This window comes from Ctenocephalides felis, unplaced genomic scaffold, assembly GCF_003426905.1.
Source record: "Ctenocephalides felis isolate EL2017-DRISC unplaced genomic scaffold, ASM342690v1 CF-g0.4_SCAFFOLD_01170, whole genome shotgun sequence".
Lineage (NCBI taxonomy): Eukaryota > Metazoa > Arthropoda > Insecta > Siphonaptera > Pulicidae > Ctenocephalides > Ctenocephalides felis.
The window spans coordinates 751,241-764,562 of NW_020537324.1; the positions used below are offsets into that span (position 1 = coordinate 751,241).

At 28.6% G+C, this 13,322-nt stretch overlaps 3 protein-coding genes across 5 annotated transcripts; all 3 read right to left on the minus strand.

Annotated features, from left to right (window-relative positions):
* Positions 1 to 4,860: 4,860 nt before the first annotated feature.
* LOC113368424 (transmembrane protein 147-like) lies at positions 4,861 to 6,403 on the minus strand. Its single transcript, XM_026609969.1, has 4 exons — positions 6,327 to 6,403; positions 5,724 to 5,868; positions 5,373 to 5,594; positions 4,861 to 5,263 (listed from the first exon to the last, which is right to left on the minus strand). Exons 1-4 carry the CDS (start codon positions 6,401 to 6,403, stop codon positions 5,012 to 5,014), a joined length of 696 nt encoding a protein of 231 aa, XP_026465754.1. The 3' UTR covers positions 4,861 to 5,011.
* A 577-nt stretch (positions 6,404 to 6,980) lies between these two features.
* Positions 6,981 to 8,074, minus strand: LOC113368423 (40S ribosomal protein S3-like). Its single transcript, XM_026609968.1, has 3 exons — positions 7,955 to 8,074; positions 7,557 to 7,796; positions 6,981 to 7,459 (listed from the first exon to the last, which is right to left on the minus strand). Exons 1-3 carry the CDS (start codon positions 7,982 to 7,984, stop codon positions 6,998 to 7,000), a joined length of 732 nt encoding a protein of 243 aa, XP_026465753.1. The 5' UTR covers positions 7,985 to 8,074; the 3' UTR covers positions 6,981 to 6,997.
* Positions 8,075 to 8,986: 912 nt separating this feature from the next.
* LOC113368419 (sorting nexin-6-like) lies at positions 8,987 to 11,731 on the minus strand. 3 transcript variants are annotated; one of them, XM_026609962.1, is made up of 12 exons: positions 11,617 to 11,731; positions 11,116 to 11,211; positions 10,877 to 11,047; positions 10,625 to 10,746; positions 10,392 to 10,560; positions 10,124 to 10,283; positions 9,936 to 10,060; positions 9,764 to 9,873; positions 9,620 to 9,692; positions 9,535 to 9,552; positions 9,313 to 9,422; positions 9,128 to 9,256 (listed from the first exon to the last, which is right to left on the minus strand). In XM_026609962.1, exons 1-12 carry the CDS (start codon positions 11,695 to 11,697, stop codon positions 9,163 to 9,165), a joined length of 1,329 nt encoding a protein of 442 aa, XP_026465747.1. In that variant the 5' UTR covers positions 11,698 to 11,731; the 3' UTR covers positions 9,128 to 9,162. The 3 variants fall into 3 exon arrangements, with proteins under 3 accessions (XP_026465746.1, XP_026465747.1, XP_026465748.1); XM_026609961.1 differs by lacking the exon at positions 9,535 to 9,552 and having other exon boundaries at positions 8,987 to 9,256; XM_026609963.1 differs by lacking the exons at positions 9,535 to 9,552; positions 11,617 to 11,731 and adding an exon at positions 11,397 to 11,604.
* Between the last annotated feature and the right edge of the window lie 1,591 nt (positions 11,732 to 13,322).

The following is a 13,322-nucleotide window of genomic DNA, read 5'->3' on the forward strand; positions in this document are numbered from 1 at the left end:
ATAGATGGTTGATGCTAGAATTTGAAATCGATGTAAAAGTAATAAAAATGATAAGTTCATTGAAATACATGCTTTCTTTTCGAACAAAATTAATGAAACGAGTTTTATTTTATTTTAAACGAGCTATTTGAACGAGCAAACCATTTTGGTATCTAATTAAATTATTAACTTCCCGTAGGGTAAGTTATTGTAATGAGCCGAAAATCTAAATTGAAAATTTTTACATTTCTCGACGTTTTGAAGGTTTCTGAACATTTTGGCATACTTCAGAAAAAATGGATGTGTGTGTATGTGTGTGTGTATGTATGTATGTATGGATACAAATTTTCGCCCACGTTTTCGTGCGTACGGATCAACCGATTTGAATGGTTCAAAAAACAATCGATCAGTAATGATTGGAAGAAGTGGTTATTACTAGGCAGGCCTAGCCATTTTGAAGATACAGAGCTAAATGTGCAGAAAATGGCAGTATTTGAGAGAACTAAGCGTCCGATTTGAATGATTCAAACAACTTTCTGCTTGTTGTAACAAAATAATTAATTTTGGAAAAAAAATTTTGTTTCAAATTTTTTTTTCAATTTTTTTTTTTTGTATATCGAAAATAATTCAGTTTTTAATCGTAATTCTGACTAAAGTTCTAACGTCTAAGAAATATGTTTAACTTTGCAATTCAGTTTATATAATTCTTATAAATGTTAGACAATGTTACAATATTTATAATAATCTATTTGAAAATATTCCATATTTCTCGAACATTTCGTTACGGTACCGGAAGTTCCAGCAATTTGCCTTAAGACACGATGCCATACACCCCACTAGTTTGAAATTATTTTTAAATGCAACATTTATGAAGAACATAAAAGACTCCTAATTAAAGAAGTATGGTTTTTTACAGTTTTTTTTTTTAATTTGTCATCTATCCTTTTTTGCTCCTTGTACGAGGTGAGAAGAGACAGCCAGGAAGCAAACAGATTCAACTTTTTATAATTTTAAAATAATTTTATGAAATAATAGCTACATTATTTAACCAATGTAAAATTTTAATCAAATTTTAGATGAGATATTTTATTTTTAATATTTATAAATATATATATATATATATATATATATATATATATAACCTTGATCTTGCATTAGAAAGAAATATTTATCAGCAGAGGTTGAATAACTATTAATTTACATTTTCTCTTTTTCTCAACTTGCCTTTTTATTTACTATTTGTTATTGTTTATATTTTTGCCAATGATTAGTTGGTCCTTTTTACTTAACCCGCATGTAAGCATTTATAGGGGTTATTAAAAAGTTGTTGAAACTAACCTAAAATTAACCATACAAAATACAAATTCAGGTAATTATAAACTAAATTAAGAGCTTAAGACCAAAAAAACCAACAAAAAAATACTTTTGGCAAAAATATTAATATATTTCCGTTTATCTTCTGATGGCGACACATCTTTTTCTTCTACTTTAAAATAGTATTATCAAAAAATTTATTCAAATCTAGCTCTGCCCTATTAGAAATTTTTTTTAACTACATATATAGCTTGAATCGATTTGAACTCTCGAAAATAAAGAAAAACTGAGAAAATAAATCAGTGTTTGAGAGTGTCAGTTAATTCGGATGTGTTAGTCTTCCATGCCGCCCTTACATAAGACGGGCGGTCCCGAATTTCGGCCTCGGGTTAGGGAAGCAATGAATATTTATAGGATTCTTTCAGATCATCCCTTCTGTATATTCTTGTACATAGTATATCGCGTACCCGGAATACCCACCCGCACCCCCAATGCGACGATCGGTCGAGGGCGATTTGGTCCTATATAAATATGTACGCACATGAGGAAACGTCGAAGGTATAGAAACGCAGAACTGCATAACTTTTATGTACGTGACTTTTAGACGAAAATATTTCTTTCGGGCGATAAATGACTCAATTCCGCAAGGCGTCGTGCTGGATGAAAAACTCGAAGTTTTTCATCATAGATCGTCAACCCCGGGATTGCCTTTCTTATATATGACCAATTTATTTAAATCAGAAAAATGAGAAATGAAATATTTTTTACAATACTAGAATAATTTTTTTTATTTCTTTGGCTTTTTGCTAGATAACTTAACTATAATTTAAAATAACAAATACTATTTAACGAAATAACGAAAATCAATTTTTATAAGTCACACCTACTCACTTTTAGTAAGGAAATTTAGGAAAAATAAAGTTCTCTTCAGTTTTCTTCACAATCAACTTACTATTTAGCTAGTGAAAATTAACACTTGTGCCAGGCAGTTTGTTTTCATAATTTATGCTGATTTTCTTAAAATTGAAGTTCGGAATTATTAATGTGTGAGGCTATTATTATTTGACTTCAAGATATTGGTTTTAACAATTTTTTTATTCATCGCGTTTTATCTCATATGATTATGCTCGAATATGCATATTCGTTTTATATATTATTGCCAGCTATGTAAACTATACTTTTTGAAAATTTGGGACAATCTAGGTCAAATGATCTAATTCCAGGACATATATTGCTTTTAGAAAAACCCCTGACACAAAATGAAAATCCGGGACTATCCTGGCCTAACCAGGACGTTCGGCCAGCTTGGTTAAAATAGCCACTTTAATAATTATAATTCTGAAATTTATTTCTCTCATTAACCAAAATTGTTGAATAGACATACTAGAAGCGTTAAATGTTATTAAAGTTTATTATAAAGAAAATTGTTAATTATACAGAAAAAACTACACAAAAAATAGAGTCTCTAAATGCAGTAGATTAGTGAAATCTTCGAATTACTCGATTGTAGTGAAAAAGTTCTATGTACTCATTGTCAGTAATTCTGGTTTGATTAAAAATTTGATTTTTAAACAAACTGATTTTAATTGTATACTTGAATAGTATTTGTTAACTTAATCATAATTTAATTATATTCAAGTAATTTATCAATAATAAATTATTTATAATTACCAAGAATATTTGCACTTGTAAATAGAAAAAACGCTTGTTGAGAAAAATATATATCATAATAAATATCAAATAACGCGTTTTTAAAAATATCGCTTCAATATCGGTGGAAATAATATTATATTCTCCGCAAATAAAAAGATAGACTGTTTCCATCTAGACTTTTTCGAACATTTCTTCTGAAGTAGAGATGTGAACCTAACAGAAGAAATTCTGAGAGAAATATCTTTTTTTAAATTATTTAATATAAATATTTAAGTACTTGTGCCATATAATATAAAATTTTAGAATTTCTAATGCTCGAAGCTATTTTCTACTCTCATATCATTCACATTCAAACAACCGGAATACTTTTTACTAATATTTATTAAAATTGGAGTGTAAATTTTAATTATTTTGATTTTAAATGAATAAGTAATAGACTTTTACTTTTAATAGATTTATAAACAATTGAGAGAAGTAATAATTTATCTTCTATTCATCTAAAAAATAAAATCAAGCACATATGTCCAAATTTGTAGAACATTTACTTACTTAGCAAGTCATGCATTGACTATTATTATTCGTTTAATATTATAATTATAAAATAATATACTATAGGTATATCATTATTTTATATACTTAATAGGCTTATTAGAATCATATAAATTACCTCTAAAATTTTTAATCCACGTTATTTTTCTTGGATAAAGAATCCTGCAATGAAATTCTACATTCTTTTTCATAACACTTCACAATTACTTTTATAATAAAACAAATTAATTGGAATTATTGGCGATATTTTAATATTACAAAAATATTTTATGCATATGTGTTTATTTTGATATAAAGATATGTAAGATTTGTATACTGAGTTATTCCCACGTCGTTCTAATAGTCATACCTTTACTATTATTATTCGTTTAATATTATATTAATAATTAGTAGTATACCATAGGTGTATTATTATTTTACATAGTATAATTTAATCATATAATTTATTTTTAGATTTGTGCTCCTTAAGTTTCCTTGATAATAATTCATTCACAATTAATTTTATTATAAAAAATCATTTAGGTCAATTGCTGATATAATTCAAAAATATTCTCATATTTTATGCATCTGTTTTTTTTTTTAATTTATAAAATATGTATGGATTTTCACATTATTTTATTCTATTTGCGTACTCTCTCGTCCGCCGCCCTCAATTTAACATAAATATATTTTAAATATTACAAAATTTAATGATTTTATAGAATTTAAATTTAGTAGTAAATGAAGTCTTTATCGAACATTTCCTTCAATTAAAATTTAAAAAAATATTATTGTAAACATTAGAATATCGCCATTAAACCATTCACTACAAGATTCAAGTTAGAACTGAGCGCAGGTCGCGCAACCCTTCACTATAAAAAACGGAAGGGTAAAAAACAACCCTATCATAAAGGCATGTTCTGCATATACAATAGCCAGTGCTGGAAAATGATCTCTTAAAAAATCCCTCTCAAACTAAATACTTAAAGCAAAAAAATGGTGGAGAAATGAGTTATTAAAGACTTGTTTTAATATCATGAACTTACTCCAATTTAAATTTAAATTTTATTTGATTTGATTTATTTCATTATTTCATTATTTTATTTTCATTGAGATCAATTTTAAACATTTTTTTTGTTACTAGACATGTGTTGAAAATGTAGTTTTTGGAGTTCTTTATTTTATTAAATAGACAAAGATAAAATAATAAATTTTATTAATAAAAATAATAATATATTTAATTATATATTATTATTATTATAATAAAATTATATATTATTTAAATTGTTTATGATTAGAAAAAATATTTTACTGTTTGTGAAATGAGTCGTAAAAATATTTGAAAAAAAACTCTATAAATATTTTCTTTTGTATATTTATTGTTACCTAAATTAATAATTATTTTACATAAATTATTAATACATCTTATATTAATCATGTTCCTTATAATCATATAAATGTCTGTTATATAATTATTACTTTTAATGAACACACTTTGATATATAAATATTAAATTACACATTTCTATTTTTTCTATTTAAAATATTCCAATATTCTGAGCTAGCCCTGCATATATTTGCAAAGTGATTAAACCCATTGCACCAGCAATAAGACCCCGTACTAATAAGACGCACCATGGCCCAACAATAATGGCTTGAATAACACTATCTATCACAAGACCTCTCATTGCAGTCAATAATAATAAGATCGTAATTATTGGAACAAAGGCCTTTTTAAGATCGTGCCGGGAGAATAACCAGACTAAAGTGACTGTAGTTATGTGTTGAACCTAAGAAAAAGATCAATGGATCAAAATTTGTTAGCTTCTTAAAGCATTTTTTATGAAATAATTTTATGTCAAGAAATCTATTTTGAATATGTTTTTCCTGTCTTCATACCAAAGCTAAATTTCCTTCCAGACATTTTTGCATGTAAGTCCATTGGAATTCCGCTCCTCTAGCACCAGTCCACAAAAGAAGACCTTTTGTTAAAATAGCTTCTGCAGCAGCCCATCCCAAACCTGCTGTTATCAATTTACTATGACCTTTTCCTGGTATACAAGATAATACCAATCGCAATCCTAATAAATCTGCAAAATCTACACTGCTTCTTAAAAACTCCTATTGAAACATAAAATATATTTATTAAATTATACAATTATTGAATGTTAAGCTAGCAAAACTCAGTTTTGAATGCAAAAAACTATTCAAGTTGTGCTTGATATAGTTGCAATGTTATTACAAACGTACATATAGAAATACTGTATAACCAGTCGATCCAAGTGAATCAGCAGAATCAGGGAAGAAAGTAGCTAATATTAACATTTTACACAATTGTGTGAACATATATATTCCGCCGGCTTGGAAACATTTCCAAAAAGCGCCATATTCTGATCTGAAGGAATAGAAGAAGAAACATTTTGTCTCAAAAAGTAACTTCAAACATTAGGAGATTTCATATATATATATATATATATATATATATATATATATATATACGAATTGTTATTGATTTATGATTTTATGTCATTATCAGACCATATAAGCGTAGACCTGTTCTCCCAGGCGTCTATTATATCAGTTGTGTTAAAAATAATGTATTATTTGAACTATTCATTACAAATTCAATTATAAAATAATCTGCAATTGCTGGCAAGTTTTGTGGTGTAGTTTTGTGTCGTGTACTTGTAATAATGAGATTCTCCGATGTTCAATATATTGATGATGATATAAGAATACAGAAATGTATGGAACAATAAAGACTTTCAGAAAATCTGTTTGCTAATATTTCATATAATATATAAAGCAATATTTTTCAGTAATTATTTCTCATTTAAATGGACAGATACTTACAGGCCTGCTAATTTATAAGTCATGTAATAAGGTACATAAACTAAAGCAACACAATTTCCAAAATGATATAACGTCATTTTCTTTCAATATAGATTTATTCATTAACTTTTAAATGAAAAATTAACTAACCCAACTAAGTGTCTTACAGGTTAGAATTTCTTGTCATTTAACTTTTGACTATACTACACGTAATTCATTGGAACTGTGGTGTCATCTATTTATTAGTATCATTTAGCAAATATCAGAGCCATTTAAATATATTACAAAATAAGATAAGATTTAAATTAATTTATATACGTATTTACCTAAGTAATTTTTTTGCAAAAAAGCGTCGATAAAGGGCTAAACTTTTGGCTTGAATATGGATACATACAGATACTTTCAAATTTGTTGTTTATTGATTCAAAATGATATGACCGAGATAAAAAAAATTAGCAAATTTACTTTGGGAAGTTTGTAGTAACATCTTAATTTACTAGTATGGCATTCACTAAAAACGTATATATTCTGTATTGTTTATGATTGTTTAACAAAGATTTTATAACATTGAAATATTCAATTTTTAAGTATTCTCTTGTCTATTTTCCTGTAATGTGTTTATAATGAAACAACGAGATACCTTATGTAAATATTTATTTATTACATAAAGGGCTTTGTATTATACAAATAATTTAAGCCATAGCCATTGCTGGTAGGACAGATGGTACTTCAGGCTTGGGAACTTTGCTCTCACTGCTCGGTACTGTTGGAAGTGGTTCTTCTTTAGGATCGACAACTGAAACATTATCAGGAAGTGGTTTCTTGGGACCTTGTTTGCCTGCAGGGTCGAATGGCAACATAATTTTAACTTTAATTCCTAACACTCCTTGCCTCAACAATACATGACGGGTGGCTGTGTCAACATAGTCATTGCATGGATCTCCTGAGTGGATCATGAGTCCATCAATGAATTTCATTGACTTGGCACGTTGTCCTCTGAGTTTTCCGGAAACAACTACTTCACAGCCTTTAGCTCCAGATTCCATAATGAAACGCAATACACCATAACAGGCACGTCTTACAGCCAAACCTCCGATAAGTTTGTATCTTAAAGATTCAGCTTGAGCAATTGCGCACAAACCTCTGGTAGCAACCTACAATAATAAGGCATATTAATAATATGCAACAGCTTTCACTAGTCACAATCATGTACTAGCAAATTAACTCAAAATAACATTATCATTGACATACTTTTTCGGCATATAATTCTACGGAGTTATCAATGAAATTGAAACGCTTTTGAACTACTGCAGTAAGTTCACGAATACGTCGACCCTTCTCTCCCAAGACATTTTGTGTTCTTGTTGCCATGATAATGATTTCAGTTCGGGTTGGGGTAACTCGAACCTCGACTCCGGAGTACCCATCTTCTGCCAATTCTCTTGTCAAAAACTCATTGAGCTCAGCTTTAAAAACTCCGTCAGCTACGAACTAAAACAGAAATAACTAATCAGTCACTTAGAACGCTTCGATATCTTTGACACATGTTTTTCGGTCGTATAGGTTATAACACGTTTTACACTTATGTTTTGTTGAATAACATTGTTCCTCAAGTCACAAACTTTACTTATATGCACGAAAATCCTTACCTTACGTTTTTTGGAAATTGCAGTGGCCATAATTGTGTATTTTAGTTTCTGACAAACGTATACATTTGCAGCACGAAGAGGAAAAGAAATAATTTTCTATGAACTGTACTAAGTGGATGCCGGAAACAAATTACATGTTGCCAACTTATCGACGTAATGGCGCGAATTATAAATCATTCTTACTTTTCATATTATCATTCATTGAACTAATTTAATCACTTCAACAACTCAGTTTATAAAAAATTCGTATATATTTATTTTAAAAGTAACAAAATATTAACATTTAATTCAATGTAAAATCCAAATATATTTATTAAACTAAAAGTAAAATTCTGTGTAAAATCCAAAATATATATTTTTTAAACAGTTTTAATGAATTTTAATAAACTCAATTGGCTATTAAATATGAGATCATATTTTCAATCGCAGATTCGGATTTCAAAAGCAATCTATTACTAACTTTTACATTAAACACTTATGCCACTGCAAAAAAAAAATGGATGAGAATACCTTAAATAAAATAAAACATTTTTATTAAAGTTCATGATACACATACATATGATACATATTCAAGTATACTCTTCTAAATATATATTCTTTATTTTACCACATATTCAATATGCAAACAATTATATATAAAATGTAATTACACCACAATCATGCAAATGCAATATACAGTATCACAATTTACAAGACAATCTATTTACATTAGCTTGTTAACAAAGTATAACAATAATAAAAATAGGGTTTATTTTTACATGAAATTACATGATATGTGTATAAAAAGGAAGTTTACAGAAATCATCGAAAGTTGAATTAAATTGTTTTAATTTTATATAAAATTATTTCCAAATAGGCACTTAGCAGTTGGAAAAATAGTAACTTAAACACTAGCATATATGGTGTCTGTGAAATTAATCTGGAATGATTCACTGAAGTCTTAAAATAATCTTGCAACATAATAAACTTTGATTTCAGAGTTTACGAATAATCATATGCTTAAATATAATTGGCTAATATCAATTTTCAACAAGAATAAAATGTGATCCAGTACAGATTATCATGACACATTTTCAATTATAATATACATATAATAACATAATACAAAATAATTAAATGGAATATATTATAAAATAATTGATTTGGTGATTAACTTATATTTTATTATCATTATGTCCATTTCTCTATTCCTCAGCCCGAATCATATATTATTCACATTCCTTAAGACTTAATAAAGATTTACGCAGTAAATCATGTTGAGATCTAGCTTGTTTTATTTCCAATTCTGCCAATTCCACAAGGCTGAAAATCAATAATTTGTTAAAATTGTATAAAAAGTATTTACTATAAAAAATTACCTTTTTTTGAAGGCAGCTACTCTTCTAGCACGAAAACCAATAAGCTCATCTTTTCCACGAGCTGACATTGATTCAAACATTTCACAAGCTTTTGTTTGAGCAGTCTCCGCCTAAAAAAAATTTAATTTAACGAACAGTCTTTAGATAATCAAAATTGTGAACATACAGAATACATAAAAATGTTAAATGATTATAAAAAAAAATTCTTCACATAATTATTACCTCCTGTACTTCTATAGGCTGCATGTTATTGAAAAAATATGTATATAATTTTTTTCTATTTTATATTGGTTACAATCTTACTTACCGCATGAACATCTTTATTTTTTGATCTAGCCTTTTCTAAATTTCTATTTGCAGTCTCATATTCTGCCAAACATCTGCAAAAATTGGTTTTAAAATAATGTTATAATTTTAGACTATAAATTCAAAACTAGACAATCTTAATTACCTTAATCTTCTAATTAACAATGCCTTAGCTGCATTGCTCTCTCTTTGATAATAGCGTAAAGTATCGCCTAGTTTCAGATCTTGATCACTAGCCACTCGACATTCTATTTTCTGTGAAAATATGAATTGAACATTACTTTTATGTTATTACTTTTATAATACACAACACATACCCTAGCTTTCTCAAAAATATCTGCAGTTTTTGCTAGGAACTTCTCCATAGAACTACCTGTTCCATGTTCAGTAATAGAAAATTCTTTCAAAGCACATGAGATTTTAATGTAACAATCGGCCATTTCTGGAAAGTATATTGCATATGTAAAATTCATTAAAATCAATCAATTTTAAACACACAACCAACCTTTATGTTTGTTAGTCATCTTAGAAGTTCTTTGTGCTGCTTCCTTTAAATTAGAATGATATTCACCCAAGAAATTATACTCAGTTTCAAAAAAGTCATTAACGTCCCTCACTGTAGCACCAAGATAAAGTTCATCAGTTGTTTTACCTAGACATCGAACCTAGAAACAAAAATTTAGAATTAAAATACATAATTAAAACCAGACATGTTATGATTCGAAATCATAAAATACAAATCTCCATTATTAAAGAACTAATATAATAATTACCAATCCTCCAAGATATTCCATTTTCCTTTTTGGACGTGCACAAAGGTCTTGATCATACTCTAAAAATACTTTCAAATGTGAATCATTACGAAATACTGGATGCCCTGCTAAGCGGGTGAGGAAAACCTCATGCATAGCAACAGTCTTTTTGAAAGTAGCAAGATATTCTCTGAAAGAAAATGAAAATATAAGAAAATTAATGCTTATAATTCAGTATACAAAGTTGATCATACGCCTCTAGTTCTTGTTTCATTTTAGCAAATTCTTCTTTAGTCATATTGCCCTCTCCTTCACCTAAACGTTGCAATTTTTCTCTAGAGGCATCAAAGTCTGGCCTCGGTGGGGCTGGTGGAATCTGACAAATAAAAAATAAGTTATAAAACTATTTGAAGAATAGTTAGATATTGTTTTGAACTAAATGTTAAAAAATAAAAATATATTGTACTATACTGTTTGTACTATAGTAAACATGAATGTGAACTTACAATATAACCTGCATATTCTTCATTTTCTTCAAACCTATCATGTAACCAAATAAATTCTTCATGTTGCCTAACTACAAAAAATTCAGGCTTATTGTATCCACTTAGCGAAGTTTTTGTATGAACTGTGAATTTAACTCTATCTTTCTCAGACAAGGCATCTGATATATCAACCTGGAAAACATATTCGTAAAACACTTTTCAGTAGCATAAATTTGATAAATTTATATTATTATCAGTACTAGTAAGCAATTTTCTGCCGAAGGTGCGGCATCCGCATTATTTTGATTTCCCGGATTTTTTTCAATCACTGGACTTGAAGTATCATCCACTCCGTCCTAAAATAAAGAATTTAGTAAAGATAGTTGAAATTTATAGTACTTACAATTTAAAAAATGGCAAAATATAGAAACAAAGTTATCTTTCCGCGATAAAACATTTACGCCCCTTTCTGACAAAGAACTAATAATTTAAATTGCAGTATAAACAAATCTTGCATAGCACAAATCAATAACTTATTTACCATCATGTTTAAAAATTTGTTAAACCTAAATAAGATTACAAATGTTTATTTCTTGTTAGACAATTCTAATACGAATATGACGTTGACTGTCATTCATGCAGCAAAATGGTGGTTGTTGGTGGCCACAAACACTATCAAACAATGCATGTATATATTAAAAACGGTTCTCACACACATTTATCACTTTATTCAAAATGTTTTTGTTTAATTTTTTACATACCAATAGAAAAAATTTTGGATCTATATCTTTGCATACATGCCAACGATTAATATTAAAACTAGAAAAATTATCCACCGACATTTCGATATAATATGAAAGAAACTGCAGTGATGAATTTAACTTGTTGCTTATATTCGGGTTCAATATTTTTTCAGTTGTGCCATGACGAACACTTTTTTCAAATAAAGGCGCGAAATTCAACTGAATAATATTTGAAACTAGTTGTGTATGGCTTCGTGCCTTTAGCCAAATTGCTGGCACTTTTCGTACCGTAATAAAATGTTTGAGGAATATTAAAGGTTTTCAAAGAGTTTGTTATAAATTCTGTAATATCCTCTAATACTTATAAGAGTTTATACGTGATAATTGATCAAACTCGAGACTTTTGAATTCTTTTCCTTGACCTGAATTTTTCTTGTAGTTGACTTACAAAAATGATTTAATCAATAATAATAAAAGAGCATCTACAAAAAATTTGTGTGTAAATTTGTATGTATAATTTATATTAGTTTTATTATCCTTTTTATAATGGCAAATTCGGTATTATGTGTAAAAAATATAAATGTTTATGGCAATGTCGATTATGGGCAGCCAATATATCCAAGTTTTAGCGACTACCGAACTTCAACAAAACGAGCTTTACGTTATATGCAAAATCCTCCTCATAACCCAGTGCTATTGCGAAATTGTCCATTAACAGCTTCAAGATGCAAGTTCACTGGATTAAGAAGAAAAACTAATTATGATATTGATTTTACTAAGAAGTCAACTTGCCAAAATGAAGTAAATTATCACAGATAAGAGATTATAAATTGTAATATTAGCTTGATTATGAATTCATTTCAGTACTCAAAATCTGGTGTCGGCAAGGTGAGTCGACAAGAAATCGGTCCAGCGGCAAGTAATATTCATTATATGAGACGTCTGAAGGAGCGTGTTTTTGATGATCCTCCTAGACCGATAAATAATATGATAACAGAGCATCAAAGACAATACAAGTTAAATTATTTTCCAAAAACTTCTCCTATACCTAAACAAAATTTCACGCTGCAAAGTGAAAAAGCTGATCCATCTTTTCAATTTAGGAGTAATCAACCAGGTTACAGCAGGTTCGAAAAAAAAACTTGAAGTGGCAAACTTTTAACACGTGTCCGGAGGCGTGGGGTTTTTAATAAAAAGATGCTTCAATGATTCATTATACCTATTCAAGATAGCTGGATCCTTACGCGAGTACATCTGAATTGTCCTACATTCCTTATACAAAAGACGACCAGAATGGGATTGCAAAAGAAAGATATAATAACGTTTTACGATTATAAGTGGCCCCCAAAGGTGCTCGAGGTCCGGCCTCGAGTAAAGACCCATGTAAAAGGTGATACATTCAAGCCCGTTGCAAGATTTAAAGTGTTTTCAAAAACAAGTGCTATCAAGCGATGTTCCATTACTATGTTTAGAGATTCCAAATTCAGGAATGACTACTGAAATTAAACGTAAACTATAGCGGTCGTACAGTGACGCCGGTAGAATTACTGATGAACTTTAATTTTAATTTTCCGAAATAGATGCTTATGTTGTTTCCAGGAAATTTCGACTGCTTGATAATTTTAAAACTTTGTTTAAAAATCTGTGGATTTTGAATATTTCATAAACATAAAACGGCAAAAACTTTGTTTAAAAATCCGTGGATAGATATCTTAGGAAATTTT